General features: G+C 31.8%; 2 protein-coding genes across 3 annotated transcripts; both read left to right on the top strand.

Moving 5' to 3' along the window:
• The first annotated feature begins 4,893 nt into the window (after positions 1 to 4,893).
• mRpL41 (mitochondrial ribosomal protein L41) lies at positions 4,894 to 5,650 on the top strand. The gene has a single exon (XM_088231672.1). The coding sequence runs from the start codon at positions 5,027 to 5,029 to the stop codon at positions 5,528 to 5,530; it is 504 nt and encodes a 167-aa protein (XP_088087798.1). The 5' UTR covers positions 4,894 to 5,026; the 3' UTR covers positions 5,531 to 5,650.
• A 1,217-nt stretch (positions 5,651 to 6,867) lies between these two features.
• Positions 6,868 to 26,883, top strand: AGBE (1,4-alpha-glucan-branching enzyme). 2 transcript variants are annotated; one of them, XM_088231668.1, is made up of 14 exons: positions 6,868 to 7,087; positions 12,012 to 12,181; positions 13,098 to 13,315; positions 14,010 to 14,154; positions 15,712 to 15,802; positions 15,882 to 16,091; positions 16,463 to 16,534; positions 16,622 to 16,790; positions 17,176 to 17,385; positions 20,983 to 21,154; positions 23,059 to 23,243; positions 24,340 to 24,477; positions 26,065 to 26,178; positions 26,531 to 26,883. In XM_088231668.1, exons 1-14 carry the CDS (start codon positions 6,975 to 6,977, stop codon positions 26,570 to 26,572), a joined length of 2,049 nt encoding a protein of 682 aa, XP_088087794.1. In that variant the 5' UTR covers positions 6,868 to 6,974; the 3' UTR covers positions 26,573 to 26,883. The 2 variants fall into 2 exon arrangements, with proteins under 2 accessions (XP_088087794.1, XP_088087795.1); XM_088231669.1 differs by lacking the exon at positions 6,868 to 7,087 and adding an exon at positions 11,459 to 11,674.
• Positions 26,884 to 27,384: the final 501 nt, after the last annotated feature.

Below are 27,384 nucleotides of genomic sequence, written 5' to 3' on the forward strand. Positions count from 1 at the left end.
TTACACAATTAGACTTAATTCTGACACAAGAACCAGTGAAGTTTCCATATTATAAAGCAATTATGTGTAAGGTTAATTATGAAAGTATAAAAAAGAGAAGGAAAAAGAAAAACATAAATGAAAGTTGTTTAAAAATTAAAATATAAGTGAAAAAAATATATTTTAAAGTTTGTAGTTTATAGTGAGTATTTACAAATGGAAATAATATTAAAAATGAAGAAAATTTGTAAGAGTAATTAAAAATTAAGAATGGAAATATTGAATAAAAAACATGCTCAGATGTAAAAATAAAATAAATTAGTAATAACATTTTTTTAAAAAAGGAAAAACATAAATATACACATATTTATTTTAAGGGAGTCAAAGAAACGATGAGAAGAATCTTTAAGTGAAATATAAGACGATAAATTTAGGTCGATTTAAAAACATCTTCAAAATTAATGACACATTATAGTAAGAGCAGCAATATATTGATTTTATTAACATATGTAATATAAGTAATTAAAAGTAGTTTAAAAGTATAAAAACATGCCAATGCAACAGAGAAAAAATAAAAAATAAAGATGAATAACAAGTATAGCAAGTAATCTTTAAAATTTGAAAAAGCAATATAAGGAGAAGATTTTAAACCAAGAGAAGTCGGTAAAATTTCATTAAAGCGATTTTAGTAGTAATACAAAATTTCAAAAGAAAAATTTGATTTATAATAATAATATTAATGTATGTGATTTGAGTGATATAAGAGAAAAAGGGACCAATGGGAGTTTTATTCAAAAGTTTTCAATACACTATTTTTAAATAATTGTAATCCTGTATGATAGATATCTATATGGTTAAAAAAGCTGTTAAAAGTGGAACACGATCTGTGCAAAAACGAATTCTGGAAATAGTTCGTATTGACACTAGGTATTCTTAAGGTTGGGTGATTTCGTAGGGCACGTGATGGACAGTTGATTTGAATTTTATTTAGGAGCTGGCACGAAGCTAGACTGTTAATAATTTTATAAAGGAATGTGAGGTCTATTAATGTTCTCCTTTTTTCAAGGTTAATCAGTTTGTGAAAACGTGCAGATAAGTCATGATTCGGAAATATAAGAGGGCATCGGAAATTCAAATGTTCTAAAAATTTGTTTTGTACTTTCTCCAGCCTGTCAATATAAGTAATGTATTGTGGATTCCAAACGATAGACGCAAATTCAAGATGGGTTCTTACATAACTATAATAAAGATTTTTTATTGTTAGATCATTTTTAAAAGGCTTAGATACGCGTATAATAAAACCTAACATTTTATATGCTTTTTCAATAATTTTATCAATATGTGATTGAAATGTCATTTTTGAGTCCAGAACTACACCTAGATCTCGTATTTCTTGGACATGGTGCAAGACTGTACCCGATAGAAAATATGAATAATCTATCGGATTTTTTATTCTCGTAAAGATAATTGTTTTGCATTTAAGCGGATTTAATATGAGCTGATTATTTACACAATAAGTAGAGAAGTTTTCAAGATCTTCTTGCATATCAAGACAATCTTGTAGGGAAGTAACTTTCTTGTATAATTTTGTGTCATCGGCAAATATTTTGTATTCGGAAAATTTAAAGACGTTACCCATATCATTAATATAAAGAATAAACAATAATGGACCCAAGTGGGATCCCTGGGGTACACCGGAATAGCATTGTTTAAATGAAGACTGATAGTTTAATAGTGCAACTGATTGGAGGCGATACCTTAAATAAGATTCAATCCAACGTAGTAGATTACCGTGAAAGCTATAACATTTTAATTTGTGAATTTGTCATATTGTCCTATTTGTAATATTTCCATTTAAATTTAGTAAAAATATCGTTCAAAATTCAATTAACAGCCTTTTATTTATTTACCTTCCGGGGATAAGTTTAAGGATGATTCTATTTTACAATATACACACGTAATGTTGCCATACGCAATAATGCAATAATGAGTATTGAGTTTGATTACAAAAAAAAAAGAAACGACAAAATGCACAAACTACTACAAAAATTAGTAATATCTTAATGAGTAAATATTGTTTTATTCAAAATATGAGGCAGTGCCTTATGGACCAAAATTTTCAACCTGTGATGCTAAAAGGAAAATTTATGTGAAAAGAGCGAAAAAAAAAACTAAACAGTGCCCTATGGACTGAAATGAGGTGGTGCGCTATAGATAAAAACAGTAAAATATTACTAATAATGTGATTTAACGGCCATTTAATTTTTTATTTTTTTTCTATGAAACCATCATCATTATTCCCTTTCTGGTGGTGTATAGGACACTGCATTGGTACACTATAGTGTATTTTGATAATTTTGTTGCATGTAGGTTAGATGATCAGTCTTACGCTTCAGGTACCAGTCCATGGACTATGAAAAATATTCTAGTGTAATATTACCCTTTTAAATAAATATTTAATGTCAACCATGTCGGGAATCGAAACTGAGACCTCTTGGATGGTAGGTAAACGCACTGACCACTACACCGCGAGGCCGAACATGAAAACTACAGAAAAACACCGTATTATACGGTTTCTTAGTATAAAATACCAATGGTATAAATACAGGCCTTACAATAAAATATTACTAATCAAGTTGTTATACAGCCATTTTATTAAAAAAAACGTTTTCTACCAAAACTACGGAAAACTTCTGTATTCTACCGGATTCTACGGTAAAATACGTTTCTTACAATAAACTACCAATGGAATACTACCGGCCTTACGTCTCTATTCCTAACGCAAGTATATGATGATGTTTAAATTTATTATTAAATACATTTTTTGTTTCATTTACTAAAGGATGCAATAAAATATAATAATATCGAACGGTTATGTTGCGGTAGTAATTCCAGTGAATTCGTGTAAATGTATTTTAATCTCGGTGCTGATTAGTGGTAAATAGTAAATGAAGTATTTGGGTGTACTCATTTAAAATATAATATCATAAATATAAAACGTGGATTAAAAAGACAAAATGTAAGTGCCATGATTGATTTTTATATAGGTATACATTTATTGATGAATCGGTCGTTTTGCAATCGTCAAGCATTTGTCGGAAAGTTCAACTGCTTTCGTTCACCAATTTTAAGACTCAATATAAAATAAAAAAAATTTCAAGCACTATTCAAATTTTATGAATAAATGAGTCAATCTTTTTTAGATACCTGCGTGCCATCTGTTTGTGCTCAAACCAACAGTGGTACGTGAAAACCAGCACAGACAGAACTTTCCGGTGAGGGGTTCGCCTTTCCTTCTCAAATCAAACAACTGGTGAACTTTTTTGACTCAAGCACTTTATTATAACAAATAACAGTTTGTTAAAAATAAAGCGGTGAATCACTGTTGAATCGCCAGATGGTGTCTCGAATTTCTTCTTTGAGCGATCTCCGTTTGTCTCTTGCTTGCGGCTTCTTGTACGGAACTGTCAGTCTCTCTCAGAAACCTAAGCTTAAATAATTACCCTCGATCCCTGGGGCCATTCCCTTTTTTACTACATCTGGGCGCGCCAATTTTCTAGGACACTTCCTTTTTTATGGTTTATTTTTATTCCATACACATATTCCTAATTTAAGATATAATTACACAATACCTAGGCTAATTATTGCATGGACTTACATATCCTACAATTTTGTATAATGATTTATATAATAAAAAGTTCAAATAAATCTTGCAAGTCAATGCTGCTACCCCAGTATCTCTAACTAAAACATACAAATATTATATTTAAATAAAATTACAATACATTATTCCTATTCAGGAAAGACAAAGTCATCTTATTATTTACCGGGCCAAAGTATTTCCGTATTATTTACGCAATTTTTTCAAATTTACTAACTGTAAGAACACACAAATACCCAACTCCAACGCAACGATTGCATCCTTTTTTTAAAATTTTTTTTCAAAGAAATATTTGCGTTCTTATGATTTACCCAAATATTTAATTTTGAGGGCCATTTTCAACGAGTTGTAAATAACTCACTATTAGAAAATGGAATCGAGTTGGGTAGAGTGGGATTCGAACCACGGACCTTTGGGCCGTGAGTCCGAGACACTAGCCACTGGACCACAACCCGATTTTGATTCCTTTTGTAAAGCGTTGTCTGTAATGGGTGCATTCTTAGCCAATGAAAAGTCGTCTTAAGTTTACGTAAATAGTATAAACTAGCGTCGCCTTTGTCCACGGTATCGATCGTTTACGTAAATTGCATGTGCCAAAAAGATCCGACTGTATCTCCGGTTGCATCCCGCCTCTAGTTCATTTCAGCTCCGACCTTGTCGCCGACAACACGTGTTCAGGATCCCGGTCAGATTTCACAAAATTTACGTGACTCCCTTGGTCCATAATACAACTGCATAAAAAACATTTGTTAGCGAAACAATGTAACCTACTACAATATGTTAAATGAATTTATTTACTAGGTTTCTTAATAAAATCTACCCTACTCTATTTGCATTACGTAAATCAATTTTGGAACTAACACCATCCAATTCCTAATCTATATATATTTTTATTATTATCTAGTTCATCTTCCAACAATTCCAACACATCTTGGTATATAAGAAATAATATTTTTCGCGAACTCGCTCGTAACAAACGCCGTCGTGTATTCATTTTCGTAGCGGTGACGTGTAAACTGCGGCCGAATTTTCGTATTGTCCCATCATTTAGGTTCTGCGCGATCGAGGCTATCCACGAAGCCGGGACATGACCATAGTGTCATATCCATTGTATTATCCTCGTGTAAACAAGGATATGGCCCTACTTCAAAAATGTCAATAGTCCATACCAAAGACAAAAATTACGTATTGTACGTGCTTTCTATGGATAAGTTACAGTATTTTCTTTTTATAACTTTTGACAGATCGTCTTAATGTTTGTGTAATAAAATAACCTAAGATTTTCTGGTTTCGTATATTATGTTTTAAAATTGAATTTTTAAGTTCACTGTTAACCTTATCCAACTTTGTCCCAATCTGCAAATTACTCTTAGAAGTTTTATAAAAATGTCGAAAGTGTTAAAATTATTACATTATGTTCCAAAAAGAGAATTTTCAGTAACTCAATGCCTGCAAGGCAAAAGAAATTTCAAAAAATTTATGTTATTTAATAAGCGTGGAACAAGAATATTCAAACAGAATCAAGCAAAAAATCCCGATCCTGAATTACCGGTCTACACAAGAGGTGTAAGAGCAACAGGACACAAACCGGATGGTCGTTTTGTACCTATTCCCGAAATGGTACCAGAGTTGATTGTTCCAGACCTAAAGGAATGTGAACTCAAACCTTACGTCTCATACAGAGCACCCGATGTCTTCCAATCTGAATTCACACCTAGAGACTTATTTGATGCCATTTATAGTGAAAAAATCGCCAATGATTTTAAAAAAGGGGAGCTGGATTCTGATGGACAACCTATAAACCCATCTCCGGAAGAAAAGTTGACCGCTGATGAAGCCTATTTAAAATCTCGACAAACGGGATGTGACATATTCTGTAAAGGAATTTGAAACAGAAATTGATTTAATAATGTTTTCCTTAGATTAGGTACTATTGCTGTTATATTAATTACTTACAATCTGTAAGCATGTGAATAAATGTTGAATTAAAATAAATAATTAGAAATGTAATGTTTATTCTCTATCTAGTTATTGACATCAGTCTGGACAATCCTAAATCTATTTTTTTCCATAATAATGTTATGAACTTGCATTAGGAATGACTGCTGGTTCGTAAATACATGCTTGGTTAAAATGTTTTAGTAGATTATACATTAAGTCAAATTTCAGAAAGGTACTAGAATATGGGATTTTTAAAAATATGTCCCAATATTTGTTTTTGTCCAAACTAATGGGATTGTATTAAAGCACTTTTTTTATTTTCTTGGATGAATGTTTGCAGCTTAAATTTTTATATTTATCCACCGGAAATTCATATATTAAATGTGGATATTATATTTATGTCGAGCAAGTAAATTTAAAAAAAAACAATCAGTGTAAATTAATTATTGGTTGTACAATTTTAAAGGTTTCAGCAGTTGTTATTTGATTTTGTGATAATGATAATTACTAAGCATATCATAATTTATATGCAATAAAATAAATTGATATCAGTAAATATTACTTCAATCCCAAAAATATTCTTCTAAGAATTTAAATACTCAGTTCTAGAATAATCAGATTAATTTACTTTGAGACTACTACCATCGCGCCATTTCTCCGTAGGGGTAGGCGAGAAGATAGATCGCCACACACATCTACCCCGACATATGCTCCTAGCTTCTTCCACATTCATACATCTTGTCATACATGCCCTTCGGTTGTGTCTGCTTTGACATGACCGACTTGAGCAATTTTGATCATTAATAACAAAGTCATAATGCCTTTCATCTGTTTACTTATCTCTCGAACATGAAACAATAAATTGTCAACCAACTTCTCAGGAGATTTTACCACTGCTCAATTTCCTTTTTCAGAGTTTTTATTAATTCGAAAGCAATAGTCCAGGATTCTGGTTCTATTTCACACACAGGTATGTATTCTTCATCCTCCCGGACACAGACAGTACACCTATAATGTACTATTACAACATCAAAAGTATCATATTTATACGGTCAGCTTAGCTTATACATAGAATTGTTCTTATACGTGTATTATAATTTATAATACAACGGTGTTAGTGCGTACTGCGAAAACCGCGTCTCTTCTAGTACCTACCTTCCTATACAAAACAAGAAAAAACATTATTCGGATATCAGATTACGCACATTTATTTCGTAACATTCGTTTTTCATTCATCAACATCGTGTCATAATATATCCCGCTTTCCTTCCACCTCTTCGCAATCTAATCTACTTAAGTTTCTCGTACTGGTCGGTCGGCCGCGTAGCCCTCGTATATTTTCGGTTCGCGTAGCGAAGTTTTCGGGTTGATAAGGTTTTGTAAAAAAGTTGATATGGGTGGAACACAATCATCAGTGGATCCGATGGAAATCGAAGTTCCCGAGTTAGACAAGTTACTCGAACGTGATTCATATTTAAAACCTTACGAAAGAGAATTCCGTCGTAGGTTAGTAGAGGTTATGTTTTCATTTTTTCTCTGTAAATACGTCTCAATGTCACGTTGAAGGTCACGGCTAGGATTGGCGGCATAAGTCTACGTCAGTCTATGAATGATGCTTCATTCAAAATTTAAATGTAATGCAACGCATTTTTGTCTAACTAGATTCTTGTCGGAATATTCTAATGTTACGATGGTAAAACTTTATTAGAAATCAGTCCGGGGTTTACTTTTCGCACCTGTTAAGTTAAAAATATATATATATATCCATTAATATACCTCAATGCTATTAATGTTGATTATTTTACATAATACTTTTTTTTTTTACTTGTATAAAAGTATATATTATGTCGTAAAAGTATCGGATCAGATCTGTACTTTTGTAAAACCTTTTAAAAATAATATACGTGTCAGTTTAAATTGTTGATTTTCAATAGTGTCATATCAGTCAGTAGCGCACTTCAAAAACGGCATTTTTTTCAATCTGTAATGAAAATTAAGCTCATTGTTTTTCTATAAAAGTTTCCATAAAAATGCAAACATGTTTTATTTCATGAATATCATAATAATATTTTAAAGAAGTAATTCGTCAGGTAGGTAACTTTAATTTCTCTCCAAACTGTAATCATAGATGAATTTGAATTCGTTGAAAACTTAGTGCCTATATCATAATTCATACACATATTATTAATATTAACCCTTACGCTGCGACGCAGTTTTTCAAGAATCTAATCAGAAATCCTCTTGTTTATACATTTAAAAAATATTTTATCGAATACGTGGTTTTCCAAACACACTACTGTTTTATCAATTAATAGCAATTCCAAGAAAAATCTTCCATTTCATAAATATCTAATTCAAGCCCAATGGAGTGAGCAAGATAGACAATTCGTGCCACAAATAGACAATTTTCGTACAGCGGTTGTCAACCCTTTCTTGACTGAAAATAAAAACAAACAAAACTGATCTCGTACTGCAATCTCAAGGCGCATTGTTATTATTGAAACGAAATAATTATGATAGTTTTTTTGTTGATTGCGTGGCAAAGTGCTCTGTTATATATTATCAAACCTACCACATCCATCAATGCATCTAAACGAAAATTGAGTAAAATATATCTTGAATTTTGCTGCAACAGAGAGGGAAAACATTTTTGCCAAGGGAATATGGAAGTCTAGGCATTTACAGGACTTATGATCTGTCATTGGATGGTTTAAATGACCACTTTACACACTACAAAATATTCACTATTTTAGGGGTATGTTTACACATCCACATTCATGACTATTTTTACATTACCTCAACTCTTCCATCTGTTGACTTTTGCAAACTAAAAGAGCTGAAACCTTTATTGATGTCGGTGAGTTTCATCTGGATAAATTATTTCACCTCCTAGGTAATGCCTAAAATTACTTAAATTTTTTTATGCAAGTTATTTTAATCAACAATATTTTGAGTATGTCCAAATGTTTGTAGGGAGTTATTTAGATTGAAACTTAAAGGTAACCGGTAAATGCACTAAGAAGTGATATTATTTCTTGGTAGTTGTTTTAATATAATTTTAATTTAAAAAAAAAAATATTTTTGTACAACTGTCTCACAAATTGATATCTCTTCTAAGAAAAATATTCCGTTTCACTAATAGCTAGTTCACGCATAATGGATTGAGCGAGATAGACAACAGTTGCCGAAATTACAAACAACTGAGGTAAATTACATATTTTTTACATTTATATATATTTTTAATCTTACTTTGTTACTATAACTAACAATTTAACTCTGCAAAGCGTCCTTTTTATTATGAATAAATTTACAAAATGTATCATTCCAAATGATAACGGATAGTGAAAGTGATAAAGAAATAATAGTACCTCGCCGAGAAACTCGGAGGCTTAGCAGCTCAACCTATTCCAAAAGTGAATAAGACAATAACGATATTTTTTTAAAGTGATAGTGATAATAATTTATAATATGACACTTACGAAGAGCACGAAATCGAAGAAGCTTTTTCTGAAGTATTTTTGGATCAATATCGAGCTGATATACCTCATTTACGTTTTGTTTGTAAAATAGTTTGTAGAATAGAGTTTGTATAGTAATAATTACGTTTTGTTAGTAGAGTAATAATTACTCCCTAATGAACAGCTAAAACATTTTAATTTCCCATTACTGTGGGTACCCATTATAATAAAGTGACAAATGATTTTTTAAATATTCAAACGTCCTAATTGACAATTATTAGGTTCCATGGTGAATTATTTTTAAGTTTTATGGCTCTTTAGTTATTTGTTTATATTCTTAATTATGGGGTTTTCCGGTGATATAGGGACCTCACTAAATAAGAGTCATTATATTAAACGTAAAGTTTTCAATTGGTTATTCATTACGGAAGTACATCAATATTTTCGTCATCACTGAATCGGGTTTAATAGCGGGGAAAACACCAAATATAATTATTTTCCTCAAATATCATATAGGTGATTAAAAATCTAACTATTAACATTGATTTATTTTTTATTTCACTGTTTTTGGAATGTAAAAAAGTTCACTGTTTCAGGTCCCGACTAGCTAGAAGTTTCCTGTGTTTAGTCTTTTATCTTTTCTTAAAAGCACTGCGAATTTAAACATCATAAGTAAATTTATAATGAGGGTGTTTAGTGGTTTAAAAAAAAAATGTGTAATACACAAAGCTTTTTTTTTCAATTTTTATGTATCGTACTATCAGCGCTACGATCTTTTAAAGTTTTGTATTTCTGCAATTAATCCGCTTGTGACGTCGCAAGTTCTCTTCCGCTTTTTCTCAGTTAGTTCTGTTGATTGGTCCACTGACGATTAGCAAACCGGAAATCTTACACAACCCTCTTATCATTGATTGATTCATATGAACAAGTGACGTCGTTCAAAGTTGTTCGTTTTCATTAAAATATTTTTAATGATTTTTTATTCATTTTCAAGAAACTTTGCCGTACAATTTAATGCTTAAATTTTTACTGCGCGTAAGAAAACATTTTTTGTATAAAATTTTCCGTAGGGCTGAAATAGGTACGAAACTAAATAATAAGCCGTCGAATAAGTTATTTTTATGTTTTGAAAATGTTTTATACCACTGACGGTTAAGTGCAACAAGCAGTTCCCGAATTCATTTACCCTTTTGGGGATTATGACGTCAGCATCAGTCTAGTTAGAACTTTATGATAGGGATTAACAACAACGATATATCGTTGTTTAGCAGTATAAGGGTTAAACAGCCCCGTTCCTTGTCAAGGGGTCATTAATAAGGAATGAATGCTGAAAATATAACTCCTGTTTTGGAACTGACTGATAAAAAAAAAATATTTTTTAGTTGGTGACTTCTGTATTCAAGTGATTTTTAAGCATTCAGCATAATCGATTGGCGTGAAAATTTGAAACGAACGTAATAAATTGACCTCAGATTAGTTATCATTACTTTAATATAATATTATACTAGTTTAATATTTAATATTAGTTTTTTTAAAAACGAAAGGGGTTATCATGGGTTAAATCGATTTATAAAATAAAACACCTTTCTCGTTATCCTTAAAGACAATTTAAACTTGATAACACTAATGCTCTAATAAAAACATCATTATATTGGATTCAGTTAAGTTTCATTATTAAGATGTAAGTTAAAAAATATTTTAGTTTATATTAGGTATTTTGTAAAAAAAGCACACATGTTTTAATTTAAAGGCCGTTTACAAGTGGACAATACAATATTCTGTCTCAGGACTCACCCATTGTCCATGTGTAAACAGTAATTTGTAGGACAGAAAATTGTTCCGAGACATTGTCACGGAGATGGACGGGTAGGCTATCTTTGGGGCACATTGATTACCCCTTCCACCACGCGCATTATTCTCATGTAAACGCGCACGGATAAGCCTTATGACATTCTGGCACTAGTACACTCCTGGCCCTGAAGCGTAAGAGTGATCACCTTACCTTCATTTAACAGATTGTTCCAATGCACTGTCGGATGTGGATAGGGTTTTTATGAAACAATTCTATAAGCTGATTTCTGGAAACATATCATTCAAATATACTGAAAGAGATCAGTTTGTATGTTCCCAATAACAATACTAGACCGAGATCTCATTCACTATTTTACGCACCTAGAAGCCGTACAAATGAAAGTCAGATTTCTCACTCTCATTTTAAAGGAATAACTTGCTAAGCCTCTATTTTGAGGCTTGTCAGCAGGTGGGGTAGAGGGGATATGGAAGGAGGTAATGAAAAATACACCACAACACCCAGACCAATTGAGAAAAAATCGTTTCACAGTTGGCCGTCTAACCAACTGCGCCAGGGCGCACGTCCTATTAATATGGCAATCCAGTTTATAGAGAGCTCTTTCGGCAGCTTTTCTCGTTCGGCAATGAGAAATTTATCCAAGTACATGAGCACCGCTAAGGAGACTTATGTCCTCATATGCGATATGCGGTATGTGGTGGGCAAGCTATCGAACATTGAGTGGTAGAAATGCTAATTAAAGGATATTTTCTGTTCATTCAAACAAACTGATGTGGACAATTGGTGTTTTTACAAAAACTCCATGTTTTTAACTGTGAATTTGAGGTAACTATGATTTTTTAATGGTGTAACCTGGTAATGGTGTAAGTAGTGCCATTTATTAATGGATGGGAAAAAGTGGGTCTAATGACTTCTAGTTTATAAAATGCATGCTTATGGACTCTTTACACACAATTTACGGACAATGTATACCTATTTGTATGGGTTATGTCACTTCTGCACTGACGCCTCATATACTATCATTTATAGTAAATAGACATCAAATGTATGTACGAGTATGTAGGTATTACGCATGGTATTTTCGATACAGTTTCCTAGCCATAAAAAGATGAGATGGGGAAGGATTATTAAAAAATTTATTGATTCTCTAAATTTTTTTTAGATATGGATGCTATAAAGATATTTGGGAGAAAATCAGTCATTTTGAAGGTGGCTTAATCGCTTTTAGTAGCGGTTACAAGAAATTTGGTATGCAGATACGACCTGATAACTCTGTCAACTGGCGAGAGTGGGCCCCGGGTGCTCATTCTGTCTGTCTTAGTGGAGAATTCAGTATGTATAAATAAATATATTAAATAAATTATAGTTTTCAAATTTGAGTTTCGGATATGCAGTATTATACAGCATCACGTGAAAAACTAAACCAAAATATACAGAGCAAGTACTAAATAGGAAAGAGTGGCGGAGGGTAAATGAGGTAGAGGGAGTTAGCTCAAGTATAGGGGGTAAAGTACAGGCTTAGGTTTTATTAATTACTGGTTAGATTGAAAGCATGGGTGAGGTTGGAACAAAACATTTTCAATTGTTGTTTTTTCTGAGTTTAAATTCTTATTCACATTATTAAGTAAAGTAATATGTCAGGTAGAAAAGTAACATTATTATATCATTACATACATCATACATTATTATGGATATATGTAATAATATTTTTTTTTTTTCTTTTAAATCAAAAATATTTTCAAAAGATAGAATAACTGGTTCTTAATAAATGAAACTTAAGGTGATGATTAGTATTGAATATTATAGGCATATATGGGAAGTATTTACTAGATTGAATTACAATACCTTTTCTCCATTATTTTATCATGTTTGATAAATTTAATAAGATTAGTACTGCAATAGTTCTTTTGACAAAAAAGCATAACCATTATGAAAATAATTTTGATTCATGCATAATTTATAATGCACACTTTGTTTGCATTATAAATTATGGTTGGTTGGTTAATTAGTCATTTTGTTTTATGGTTTCTCTAAATTGCTAAATACAACAAATACAAACATTTATTGTTGGTAATCAGTAGGGCCAACGAAGGGTCATGTCGGCCCTATTGATCGCCAACAATGAATGCTACTAGGGCATAGAATACAGTTAGCATTTTTCCAAAGTATTTTTTGAAGTAATAGAATTTGTATAAAAAACTGCTATAATTTATTTAATGTTTACACAAACATTAAAATTATTTTACAGATAATTGGAACTGGTCGAGCCACCCTTTCAAAAAACTTGAATATGGAAAATGGGAGTTACAGATTCCTGCGAATCCAGATGGATCGTGTCCGCTGAATCATTTTTCACGCGTAGAACTTATTATTAATGGACATCTCCCTAGAATATCTCCCTGGGCTCAATATGTTAAGCCTCATGAAGGGACAGTTTTTCAACAGCATATTTATAACCCTCCAAAGGTAAAGGATCACAACTTTCATATCATATTTTCTTCTTCAAGGAGTATGAAAGGGATATAGTATTGAAGCCAGATAGATGCCATGACTGATATTATGTATTATACTTACATACATTGGTGTAATATAGTCCTTCTATGAATTTTCTTTTCGAAGCGGGATCCAGGAGGTATGGCTGCAGTACAAATTTGAAACTAACACTGTATTCCTTCACTGTCATATAGGGAAACTAGAATAAGGTGAATGTACTGACCACGTGTAGTTGATTGATCACAAATTGAAAATACTGCAGAGAAATGAAAGCTTTTAATGTTTCTATGTTTTGTTATTTTCGTGTTTTGATTGTAAAGAAATACTTTTTTTTCTAAATTAGTACATAAAGAAATTGATGGTGAACATTCGAAAACAGTTTCGGAAAAGGGCAGGTGCTTTCATTGTATTATATGAATTGTTTTATTCATTATTCTTCAAATTTGACTTAAGTATATGTACTTATTCAAAATCTAATAAAAAAATTAGTCTATGACCATGTTGATCTCACTACAACTCGCATTCAGATAAGATTTTTTTTTTTATTTGCAAAAACCTTCAATACCATATCTTGTTGATAAATTATCATTATTGTTGAGTAAGATTTTTTGGAAAATATTCAGTGTAAGTACATAATATTATAATATATGGTGTTATTTTATTTTAGTCTTATGTGATGAAAAATAAGAAAGTGCCACGTCCCAAAAGCCTTCGTATTTATGAATGCCATGTTGGTATTGCAACGTCCGAATATCGCTGTGGAACTTACAATGAATTTACAGATAACATTTTGAAGAGGATAAAAAATCAAGGTAAGTGTAATAAAATATCTTAATTGTTGTATTTTTTATACATAAGTTCCAAAACACCTGTAATGTATACAAAACGTATATAAAACGAAGCAAGTAAAAATAACACAGATAATCTAATTTATTTAACTTCAACAAGTGGGGGTAGTGTATAATAAGTTAATAAAATAATTGATTTTAAGCTACCAGTTTAAATCTATTTAACGGAGGTTGGTTAATGGCTTGTTTTAACTTTTCCAACACAAATTTATCCCAATTTTGAAGTTATAGCGTTTCCACATTGAGACCTGGACCCGTACTACAACTTCAATTTTATCTACAAAGTAAAATTAAGTTTTGAGAAATAGAATATGCATACAATTTTTTTCTAAACATGTTCAATTACATCTTACCGATGAAGATACTTTAAATTTTCACACAAATATACACATTTTCATTCATAAATATTGATTTAACTTTATAGACAGTCAAAGTTAACTTTGTTAATTTCCGATTGTAATTGTCCTCCAGCTCTGTGGCAGCTTATTCCGACCATCAAAAACACTATTGCTCAGCAAATGCTTCCATGGGTTTAGGTTGAATCTGGTTTTCTCCATCCTGAGACTGTGGCCTCAAAGTGGAGTATCTTGTTTTAGTTTGAACATGGAATCCAAACTTGGGTAGTTATAGTGACAGTTTAGTATTTTATATGTCTCCATCAAGTCACCCATTTCTCGCCGTTCCTGCAGCGTTGTAAGACCGAGAGTTTCCAGTTTCTGTATGTATGGGAGCCGTTTCAGGATTTGTGACTCATCTTCGGATTCTTTCCAACGAGTTGATATCCTTAACAAAATAGAAATTCGAATTCGGAGTAGAATGTAAAAAAAACAGTATAACCAACACATAAAATAAATATGAATAAAATAGTCTCAGGCTTTAAAAACAGTTAGAAAATACATCTAATAAGTAAAACATTTTAGATTAATAAAAATAGATAGGACCCTCAGAAACTATTTTATTATTTAATTATCATATTAAATTATTAATAGCTCACCATAAACATAGCAGACAACCATTGTTCACTGAATTACAAATTACATCGGAGAACAAACATTAAATTGCACTATTCCAAGATTGTTCAATAATCTCCTGAAAACCATTATTCACATGGAAGATGAAAAAATAAGACCAATTACAGATACCACGATGCAGAACCAACCTGCCAATGGTTATGCCGGTAGGTAGAGCAATAGTGTTATTCAATCGTATCGCCTCGGATGTCGATATATTTCATGACGGTGGGATTACTCTCAGGAGGGCAATTTCCAAATTGTAATATGTATGTCAATTTTACATGACAATTTACATTTTTTTTTCTCTTTTCTATTTAATAAATCTGATATATATATTTTGTAATGTGTTAAGAATCAATTGGATACTCTGTAATGTTCTCAATGTAACTAAAAATAAATAAATGAAATAACATATACACAGCTTTAAGTATAATAAATAAATACTGTTCTGCAGCACCGCACTATAATTATTTGATTAAAATAACTGACCATGTTTAATCCGTTTAAGGTTACAATTCGATCCAGTTGATGGCCATCATGGAGCATGCGTACTATGCATCTTTTGGTTATCAGGTCACGAGTTTCTTTGCAGCTAGTAGGTTAGAAATTATTCAATCAATTTATTTTAATAACCTACAAAATACTTAGAGGCTGTACTTATAACATTGATTTTTATAGTCGTTATGGAACACCTTGCGAACTGAAGAGGTTAATAGACGAAGCCCACGGTATGGGACTATATGTCCTTCTGGACGTTGTACACTCACACGCCTGCAAGAATACTCTGGATGGATTGAATGAATTTGATGGAACTACTTCTTGCTACTTCCATGATGGCCCTAAAGGAACTCATCCTTTGTGGGATTCGAGGCTTTTCAATTATTCCGAGTAAGTAAAATATTTTATTTTAGACGCACTATAAATGATTTTGTGACTTATTCTGCCTTATTTAAACCTAAAACATATAAGTTAATGGGAAAAATAACAATCAAACCATTTTTCTGGGTTATGATATTTTGCAAGACGGTGAGTAACCACCAATACACCAAAAAAAATATACAAAAAATTGTATGTAGACAAAATTGGTATATTTTGTATATATGTGGTATGACATATTGGAGTTGCACAGACGATACAATATTTATAAAAATCAAATTGACAAAAGAAATTAATATGAAGCCATGAATAGCGTATTGGTAAAATAAAAACAATTGCATGAATAATTCACAGTGTACATTTGAGTTTTCGTTTTTGTTTAGGTTTGAAGTTCTAAGATTTCTACTGTCAAATTTACGGTGGTATCAAGTAGAGTATGGATTTGATGGTTTCAGGTATGTTTTTTTTAAATCTGGAATTTTTCAATGATCTGTACCTTAATTAAATATTTTACTGTAAAAATTAAACTCTTTATTCTTTAGATTTGATGGAGTGACCTCTATGCTGTATCACAGCCGTGGAGCACAAGGCTTTTCCGGTCACTACGACGAATACTTTGGGCTAAATGTGGATACAGAAGCCCTTTTATATCTTATGCTTGCCAACCAATTGGTTCATAGTAATGATGAAAATTGTGTCACTATTGCTGAGGTAATTTTATATGTACTTAAATTTTTGTATCAAAATGGCATTAATAATGAATTATTTATCCAACTTATTTAATATTTTATCCTCCTGATTTAATATCTGACATAAGCCTTCTGTACAAATTGACAAATTCTCAATAAAAGGGACAATGAAAACAGTAGTCATATTATTTTTAAATGCAGAAAATTTAAATTTTAAAAAGTTACTCGAATATTGACAAAATAAAATGTAAATACCTAAACTGCCATATCTTTGTTACAAAGGCAGTATAGATTTTTTTTTAAATCTTTAATATTTACAATGCCTTTTAAAAATACATTTATTAGATTTGCCTGTTTTTATAATATTTCAAATGCTGTTACTTTTACATAAATTATTTGTTTCTTAGGATGTTTCTGGAATGCCGGCATCTTGCCGACCCGTCAGTGAAGGGGGCACAGGATTTGATTACCGCCTCGCTATGGCTATCCCCGATAATTGGATCAAACTGCTGAAGGAATTTAAAGATGAAGATTGGAATATGGGGAACATAGTCCATACTCTCACTAATAGAAGGTGGATGGAAGGAACTGTCGCTTACGCAGAGAGCCACGATCAGGTACTTAATTGCGATAATGGCATTGGCGCTATTTAAATTTAATTTAAATTGGCCATGGTTATTATTTATGCATATTGGTGTCACTGGAAAAGCTCTGAATATGATTTATCTCAGTAACCACGTGCCAAGATTAAAAAGCAATGGTCCAGCAAGATTGTGGTCAACACATACTTTTCCAAGGATATTACTGTCACTTGAACATATGGAAATTTATTCACCTTTTGATGTTTCCTCTAGCTCCAACTAATATTTAATGAAATGCGCCAATCTATTCCCCTTTTTTCCACAGTGGAACTAATGTTAGAAAACATGTAAGGCGGATAAAAATTGAGCGTTATTTGTAAGCTAAGATTGTGACACACATAAAAAATATGGAGAATCGGAACAGATCTAGTGGGAAAGAATTTTTAATCTGGAAATATAATATACCCATAATAATAATGGTTTATTAACAAAAAAATTACAATTTCTTTATCTACTATAGGTCGACCAGCCCTACTTGGCAGTTTGGTGAGGGCGCTAGTATAGGATGGACAATGTTGTCAGGTGTAGAAATAATTGCCAATGAAATGTTTTTGTTTATTTAATTTTCTTAGCAAAAATATTTGACTGTGACAATTTTAATGTGAATATTAAATAAGCATGGTCTTTTCATAATCAAATTCAAGAAATATTGTAATTATGTTTTTTTATAGAATTTGATAATGGCACGTCTTTCTCGGTCTTTTTCACTTTCTGCGTTTATCAATTTGTAAATCCCTTTAGCTGTTCTCTCGCTGTCCATTCGTTCGACATGTCCAAAACTACAACATTAAAAAAAAATCCCGTTCACTATTATATTATTATTATGTACTATAGTACTTTATTAAAAAATATTAATTGAATTACAGAGACAAGCGTTGTACGATTAAACAATGTACTGCTATTAAAAAAGGACATTATATATACAATATAAAATTATAAAAACTGACCAAACACAAAAATACTTTATTTAAAAGAATACAAAACTTGCTTTAAAAAATTAAAAAATACTTTCATACTTAATTTAACAAAAACTGAACAATTCTTTTTTAAACATGAAATAAAAAATGGTAAAGGCAGATATAGATTTTTTCCTTAAAATCACTAGCTTGAGTTGATTAAAATAACTATCCTGGCAGCACTCAGTTAAATAATTAAATAACAATGCTGTCATGGCGGCAGCTCGTCTTATCGAATTTTCAAAGGCGATTAATGGCCCTTTCTGCAATTTTTCTGCTTCACAATTGTTCTAACATCACCATGCACTATTTTTGATGAACACGGCATATTATTTAATGAGTAATAGGAAGTAGTTCGAAGGGGTGGGGAGCGGCAAGGTGGGAGGGGGGGGGGGTGTCAGGGCTTTTAGTTACAAAATTAGTCAACTGCCACATAAGGCTGGTCGACCTACTATATAGAATAGATTTAGGTAATAGATTTCTCTGGATTATGTCTAGTCTGCCTAACTAGGTACAACCTGTTTTAAGGCAGACATTTTTATGCAAAAATAAACAATAACATGACTACCTACTAGTTAATTTAATATAAAGTTATACAATATTTATACCATTTGTTATTCTAGAATGTTTTTTAGTAAGTTTTCCGATTTTTCTCTACTTAAATCCAGTAACCATTTTATTACAAATTTATTTAATAGAATTCGGGTCATGGTTTTGTAATGTTCGGGTAACGTATTGAATATTTTGGGGTCCAGAAACCTGAAATTTCTTTGCCCGAATTCAAAGTTTGTGGTAGACCCCATGACCCATCCTTTAGTTTGACTTCTGGTAGTGTGGGAGTGTTCCTTTTGGGATTTGGTAGAATAATTTGCTTCCACAAACATAATTATTCTAGATATATATAATTGCCTTATGTAACACATATTACTCCCTTTTTTAGAAGCATTTATAATTTCTAATTTAGTATACATAATGGGTAAGGCCGTACATTTTGCCTCATTTAACATACAAATGTAGGCGCTTTTAGGTGACAGTAATGTCAAAGAAACATAAAATTTTTTGAAAGTTGAATGCTCACATGGTTGAATAAGCGTAGTGTGATGAAAATTGTTATCTTTGTCATTTATTTGTTACCTTAAAAATGTCCTTTTAACCTACTTATAAAAATAAAAATCAAGTTTTACTATAAAGTAGTAATTTTCAGAAGTATTTTAGATCACATAAAAATTACTTTTTGCTGTCTTAAAGGTTTAAAATGTAGTAATTTATAAACAGCATTATTTTCTGTATTCATTATAAATCCTTTGTAATATTTCCATTTCTTGTTTTGCAGTAGTGGATTAATACACTCATCATTTACATTTATAAAAATTACAGTCTGGCTATTCAGTGCCATTTTTAAGCCTCTGTTACAAATATCCTAATTTTCTTCAAATGGGTCAGTCTTTCTTTATCTTTTTTCTCAATCTTGTGCAATCTTCATATTGACTTGTCTTCATTGGTTCTTCGACACATTTTATCAGCTGTATTAATATTCTTCTGAACAACTTAACTGAATATTCTAACTGTATAATCGGTGCCATATTTTTTTTTTCATTTTTGAAGTTGATGGTGTATGACAAGTATTGTAACTAATGCGCTACCGGCGTCGTGTTGTGGTTCCGATGACTCACTAGATCGCACGGCCCGGTTCACTGATCAGTGGAGGCAAGGCGACCCAGTTTCGTCTCGTCAAGGCTGGAGATGTCCTCAGAAAGGCCTCTTACTTCAGGTTAATGTGTCCAATTCGCTGCAGTCAGGAATCCGTAGGGAGAGAAGTCCAAAATACAAGTCCAGGGTGAAGCGAAGTCGAGTAGAGAGCCGGGTCGGGGGGTAGAGAGTAGAGATGAGTAAAAGCCAAACTTCAGAAGAAGAAGTGATTGTTTATTTTCGAAAACAGCACTGTGTGCCCCACCATTCACCCAGCGCATCGCGCGCGGAGAGAGAGAGCGGTAGAGGAGGTCGCCTGCCTCCTCTATCTGTCTCCCTCCCTCCACATATATATGCTTTTCCCTCTCCAGCTCTCACGGCAGTCTAGCGGCGGTAGCGCAGCACAAAACAATGATAATTCAAAAGTCCTTAAACTAATTTACCAAAACTAAATACCTATTCTAAATGCCTCGGTATGGAAAAGGCCACCCCGGTAAGTAACAAATACTAGTCTTTATTGGAGGGAGCACATTTTCTAACAAATACCGAGATCCCTAATTCTAAGTACATGATCTAGCGTCGTGGTGGTCCTTAGAAAGACCGCTTCCCGTGTTGACATCCGTAACAAGTATGGTTTTCTTTGTTTTAATTGTAGTTCTTCTTTCCGAAGGTTTATTATTACTATTAATTTTTGGTTGAGTTTTTTATTCAAAGTTATTTTGTAATTTAGAATTGATTTATTTTATTGGGTAAACAAACAGTATGTACAAAATATATTGACCTTTTTGTGTTATTAGTGTAGGACACCCACGCACACACCAAACAAATTGTTTACACTGAATTAGAATAAGTGTTGTTAGAAAAAAAGAAATGCCCAAGTATCTCGCATACCTTTTTTACTTTATTGATTGCTAAAATATATTTCCAGGCTCTGGTTGGTGATAAGACTATAGCCTTCTGGCTGATGGATGCAGCGATGTACACCCACATGAGTATTAACAGTGACTCTAATCCAATTGTGGAGCGTGGATTAGCACTGCACTGCATGATTCGCCTCATCACACACGCTCTCGGAGGAGAAGCGTATCTAAACTTTATTGGTAACTTATATTCTTCATTATTGCTCATCAGTTTCTGTACATTGCTATTGTAAAACATATAATTGTCATTGTTTAATTTTGTTTACAGTGTTTATTATTGCCATTATTCAGTTCTCTATTAAATTATTTATATTCAACAGATTTATTCCATAACACAGTAACTTGTGTTACTTATATTATCTTGTTTTCTATATAATATTCGCCATTCTGATTTCTCCATTAAAATGTTAAAGCACTAATTGGTTAATTTAATCAAAAATTGTCAAAAATACATTGAAATCTATTAGTCATTTACACTTCGCATATTATTATTTCATGTATTTTAAGTGAATGTAAAAAATATCTATTATAAATTAAAACATTATATAGGTATCTCTAAAAAATACATAAAATAGATATTAACTCTTTCACCGCTTAGCACAGAGTAGGTTTACCGACACACGTACGCAGCGGCATTTTTATAAGCGCTAAAAATCACAGATGAGATTTTTAAATCGTCCACTTATGAGAGACAAAGGCATTTATCCATATCATTTATTGTTTAGTTATCTTCCCAAATACTTGAACTTTAATAATCAAATAAGTTTTTATGTGTACACTAAGAAGTTACATCAATAAACATTAAAATAAAAGTGTTCCAACTGATTTGTGAACAGAGCACTTGCATTATGCTATAGGTACTAACTCGTATTCATGAAGGTGTTGATGGAACACCGCGCGGAGACACTTAAGCACAATTATTAGTGTTTACGTTCTTATATTTAAATATTATATTCACCGCATTTGCTTATAATATAACTCAACAAACAAAATTATTGTTTGTCCAAAATTCGTCCAACATTATGTCCTAATTTTTATTTTTTTTAACATCGGTTTGAATTTCAAGGTGCGTAAGGAGTGAAACTCATATTTATGTTATTTTTATTGTTTAAATAAAAATACTTATCTTTATGATTTTAAGATTCTACATATAAAATGGTAAAAGTGAATTTATCGTCGGTTAATATCGAAGTTTTCCATGGCATATGTGGAAGCAACAATATTTGAATATTGTCTTCAGCATGAAAGACTCTTCTTGCTTACTTTAAAATCTGTTTCTCACAAATCTGCTCATCACTGGTTTGACATATTGAGATATTATGTATTATGATTATTTTTCAAAAAATAATGTATATTTTTAGAAAAACAAAACATGAACTAAACAAAATAAGGTTTTTAATGTAATTAATATAGTAGTTATTATTTAAAGCTGTTATTATTATAAATACAATTCTTAAACCTTATTGGTACAAAAATAATACAAGGTACTAAAAAAACGATCAATGTACAGTTCCATACAGATAACGTAATACGACACTCGAGATGCGGTATGAGGTCACTGCTGAGCGGGAATTTTAAAAGTTTTCAAGAATTTTTTACCTGCTCTGATTTAAATCTTTTATATCATTAACAAATATAATCCTAGGAGTTATTCAGAAATGTCACTCATCAACAAATGTTCAGGGAATATTTTGATACAAACTTTTTGGTCATCTATCGTGCACTATCAAAGTACCAGCCTGTAAAGTCGAAAATGTCTAAAGACAGTTGCCATTTACAGGGCAAGATTTTTCAGACAGGCTAAAAACAGTTCCCGCTGGGATTGGGTTAAAGAGCCTATGTCTAAAAATATTGAATCCCATAATAATACATATGTATTTTGGAATTAAAATTTTACTGGTATTTGGTACAGACCTTGCCGTAAGATTCCATTGCTATAGTTTATGCATACAACATACATATATTATATAGATATTTTATCGTTTAGCACTTTTGAATATTCAAACTGATTACTGTAATCTTATTATTCTTTATTTTGAGTACATGCATCTAACATTTCACAAAGATAAATAACATTATTATAGGCAATGAGTTTGGTCACCCTGAATGGCTGGACTTCCCTCGAGCAGGCAATAACTCCTCTTACCATTATGCTCGCCGTCAGTGGCATTTGGTAGATGATGATAATCTAAAATACAAGTTCCTAAACAATTTCGACAGAGATATGAACGCTTTGGAAGAGAAATATGGCTGGCTACACTCTAACCCAGTAAGAATATAAAACATTTTAAATGTATACTATGTGGAGTTTTTCATATCGTTATTCCTTTTCTTAAAAAAAATAATATATGCGTTCTCATGATTTACCCAAATATTTTAATTTGAGGGCCATTTTCAATGTGTTGTAAATAACTCACTATTTGAAAATGGGAATCGATTTGGGATAGAGTGCGATTCGAACCACGTACCTTTGGTCTGTGAGTCTGAGACACTAGCACAGGACCACAACCCGATTACTTCATGTTTATTATAATTTGTAAATCCATGTAACTTGTTTTTGGCCGATGTTATCGTGTTTTAGTAGGCCCATATAATAAAGGAAAAAAAAGGTGTTTTTACATGTTTTTTTCAAAGATATATTTTTATGGTTGTTTTGTAAAATTGTGATGAAAATGTTATTTTGTATTTTTTATGTAAATAAGTATTAGAAATGGCCCTGTCCCAAAATTATTTTTAGCAACTTAATAAGTCAAATTCATGAATATAGGAATAGTATTATTTTGTATCCTTACCTCTTCTTGTTTGTATACTAATTTGTAAATTTATTCCAAATAAGACTTCAACATTGAATGTGTATGTTTTCAGAAATTTTTTTTTTACTAATTAATACGTTAAAATATATTTCTGTTGAAGACAAAGAGGAAAGATGGTCACAACCCTCAGCAGTGAGGAGAATGGCGCAGATGATGATGTGTTGCTATATGCAGCTTGTTAATTTTCCTTAACAGTTTTTTTTTTATAAAGCGGGGATCATGCTGAAATTGCAAGGGGGTACGGAATTTATTGGCCTATGTTTTTATTGAACAATAAAAAAATGGATAATAAGAAGGACTGGGCATCAACAAAACAATGTAAAAAAAGATTACATACAATGTCTTTCTTTGTTCTTACTTTATATTTTTTACAGCTTGGTTTTGTTTTACATAACCTGATATTTTTTTATACTAAGGTACCTATTTATTTTGTAGATCGCATCGTTTTCCACAAACAAATTCAAATATAGCTCCTATTTTTTTTCTTAATTCTTTTACTTTATTATTTACTTATTAAAAATGTAGTTTATTTTATGAAATTTCATATTTCAGGGGTATGTTTCAATAAAACATGAAGATGACAAAGTTATTGCAGCAGAGCGCGCTGGATTACTTTTTTTGTTCAATTTCCACCACACAAAGAGCTTCACTGACTACAGGATAGGAGTGGACACTCCGGGAAATTACAAAGTATGCACAAACTGTTTATTTATTTTTTTGTTAATTATGATTTATTGGCGCATTGAGTCATTGTTCTTGGGTTTGGTTTGTGATTTTAAATATATTTTTTTTCCGATTTTATTTCTTCTGACTTCTTCATACAGTTTTATCAATTTGTGCTTACTTTATGCAATTTTAAGTATAATCTAATTTTAACAGTATTATTCTTTAATTAATAAATGAATGTTTAATGTTATTGCCTACAACAACAACAAACCATCACGCCGTTTCTCCGTAAGGGTAGGCAGAGAAAATAGAACGCTACATCACTCTATCTTTGCTTACAGATCTCGCTTCTTCTACATTCATACATCTTCTCATGCACGCGCGCCGATTATTCCGACTTTTGACATGTCCATCTTCAAGTATTTGTTGGATTTGGTCATGCCATGTCTTTCTCGGTCTACTTCTATTTCTGCATCAATCAACATTCGCATTGTAAATATTCTTAGCCGTTCTTTCGCTGTCCATTCATTATACATGTCCAAACCAGCGTAGAGCTCCTTTCTTGATAATCTTTGTCTCAGCCTTACATAAGGTACGGGTCTCAACATTTGTGCATCTATCGTACATAGTTTTACCACACATTCGCCTGAGAGATCGCATTTCGACAGCATTCAGCCTACTCTCATCCCTGTTTTTCCAAGTCCATACTTCGCTCCCATACATCAGGGTCGGGACCAGGACTCCGTTGTGAACTGCTAATTTTGCCTCTTGCGACAAACATTTATTTGCCAAGGTTGATTTAAGTGCTCCGTTCACTCTGTTCCCAGCACTCACCCTCCTTTCAATATCTTTCACAGTCATTCCACATCCCTGTTTCACTCCTTTATGAATGTCAAACCACAATGTGTATGTTCCGTTTACCCTAACACATGCTGTGCTGTCTTTATACAGAGAAGCAATAGCTCGTGTCAGATTTCCACTCACTCCATACTCCGATAACACCTTCCATAATTTTTCTCTGTCAACTCTATCAAACGTTTTTTGCAAATCGACAAATACACAGAAAAGCTTTTGGTTTTCATCAAGAAATTTCTCAGTCATGTTTCGTAAAGCAAATATTTGATCCGTACATCCTCTTCCATCCATAAAACCGCTCTGAATATCTCACACAATATCCTTAGTAACTTTTCTTACTTTCTCGATGAGTATTCTTCCACACATTTTGCCAACAGCGTTCAAAAGGCTGATTGCTCTATAATCTCCGCATTCCACCCTTGAACGTTTTCCCTTGTATAGAGGCATAACAACAGCCATTCTCCAGTCTGGAGGAGTGTATTCTTCCTCTAAACATCGGTTAAAAAGCTTGTGCAGCCATACAAAAATTATTTCACTACCCGCCTTTATAAACTCTGTTGCAACATTATCAAAACCTTGCGCTTTTCCATTCTTCATATATTTGGCAGCACTTCTTATTTCTTCCATTCTTATTTATGTCGTACCATCACCTGCATTTAAACTTACTTGAGGAGGTGCTGCAGTGCTTATATTTCCTGTAAGTGTTGCCTATAATACACATTTAAACAAAACTGATATTTTGTTTTCAATTAACAGGTTGTATTGTCCTCGGATAGTACCCAATATGGAGGCTTTAACCGTGTTACAACTGATGGAAGTATTCATTCCACTCAGGGCATACCGTGGGGTAATAGAAAAGATTCCATTCAAGTAAGTTAATTTTATCAAGAATGTAAAAATCAAAGAGATTTTGTGTTAACAGTATTAAAGCCAGAACAATGTTATGTAGGACTCTTCCCTATCAATCAAATCTTATTAGTAGAAAAATGAAAATGTAATGATTCACCATTTTTAATCGTTCAGTGTTTACTTTTTTTATACCTTTAGTATAATCATGTTTTATATTTTATTATTTTTGTACGTACATTATAATTATTGTTATATTGAGAAAATTCAATAAGACTAATATACTATTAACGTCTTGTGCCTACTGTAAAAATATATTTTATTATTTTTATAATTTAAACAATAATTATATTTCCAAATATTGTTTATTTTTCAGGTCTATTTACCATGCCGAACTGCTTTAATATACGCCATTTGAAAAAAACCTTTTATGTGAATGTGACGAAAAATTGCCTACTTACTGTGGCAACTTTTAATGATAAAATAAAGTAATAAATTGCCATACAATTTTAAGGAATGAACTGTGTTAAGTTTTTTTTAGAGATTTTTATCTTTTTTTATTGTTAGAATTAAAAATTTTATTTAACAGGTTTGTTTAAAAACACATCTAATTATTGTACATTTTTCTAAAATTGCGATAAACACTATATAGTTGCTTTATTTTTAGATCCATGTTATTGTTACTTGCAGGGTCAGCATTGTTATCAATAAAAATGTAATAAAACCTGTATATAACCTTTAATTATTATATTATTACAGTGCCGATATCACACAGTTGTAATAATAGTAATCCAATATAACAACTCTTTATTAGGGAAAATAATCTCACTAACAGAAACTATACCAGATTTATTAAATTAGAAAAACTCTTCGTTTTAAAAAGTGCTTCAAATTCCTTTTCGTTGCATTAAATTGTCGAGTTATTTCTTCCCTGGAAAGTCTAACTGGTGAATTTATTATGACGGTCTGTTGTGATTAAATGCCAGATCAGTTATTGAAAATTAGAATGTGTTTGCATTGTTTAACATATTGCAATCCTGAGGAAAAAATGTGCATAATCTCATTGAAATTTCAAATGCTATGCTATGATAAAAAAATGTGAATGACAATAACGACTTGGTTAAAAAAATGTTATTTAATAAGGTCAGAAACATTTTAAATTTCATGGATAGTATTTTTTTAAAAGAAACAAAAATTATAAGTACCTATTTATTTATTACATAGGTACAA

Source organism: Micrasema longulum, unplaced genomic scaffold (assembly GCF_059751315.1).
Source record: "Micrasema longulum isolate JH-2025_06_02 unplaced genomic scaffold, ASM5975131v1 h1tg000900l, whole genome shotgun sequence".
NCBI lineage: Eukaryota > Metazoa > Arthropoda > Insecta > Trichoptera > Brachycentridae > Micrasema > Micrasema longulum.

Coding starts and splice junctions, on each gene's coding strand:
- AGBE (XM_088231668.1), top strand. CDS start 6,975: ATGGGTGGAACACAATCATCAGTGGATCCGATGGAAATCGAAGTTCCC. Junction 13,316..14,009: donor ATATTTATAACCCTCCAAAG/GTAAAGGATCAC, acceptor ATTTTATTTTAG/TCTTATGTGATGAAAAATAA. Junction 24,478..26,064: donor ACACTCCGGGAAATTACAAA/GTATGCACAAAC, acceptor TTCAATTAACAG/GTTGTATTGTCCTCGGATAG.
- mRpL41 (XM_088231672.1), top strand. CDS start 5,027: ATGTCGAAAGTGTTAAAATTATTACATTATGTTCCAAAAAGAGAATTT.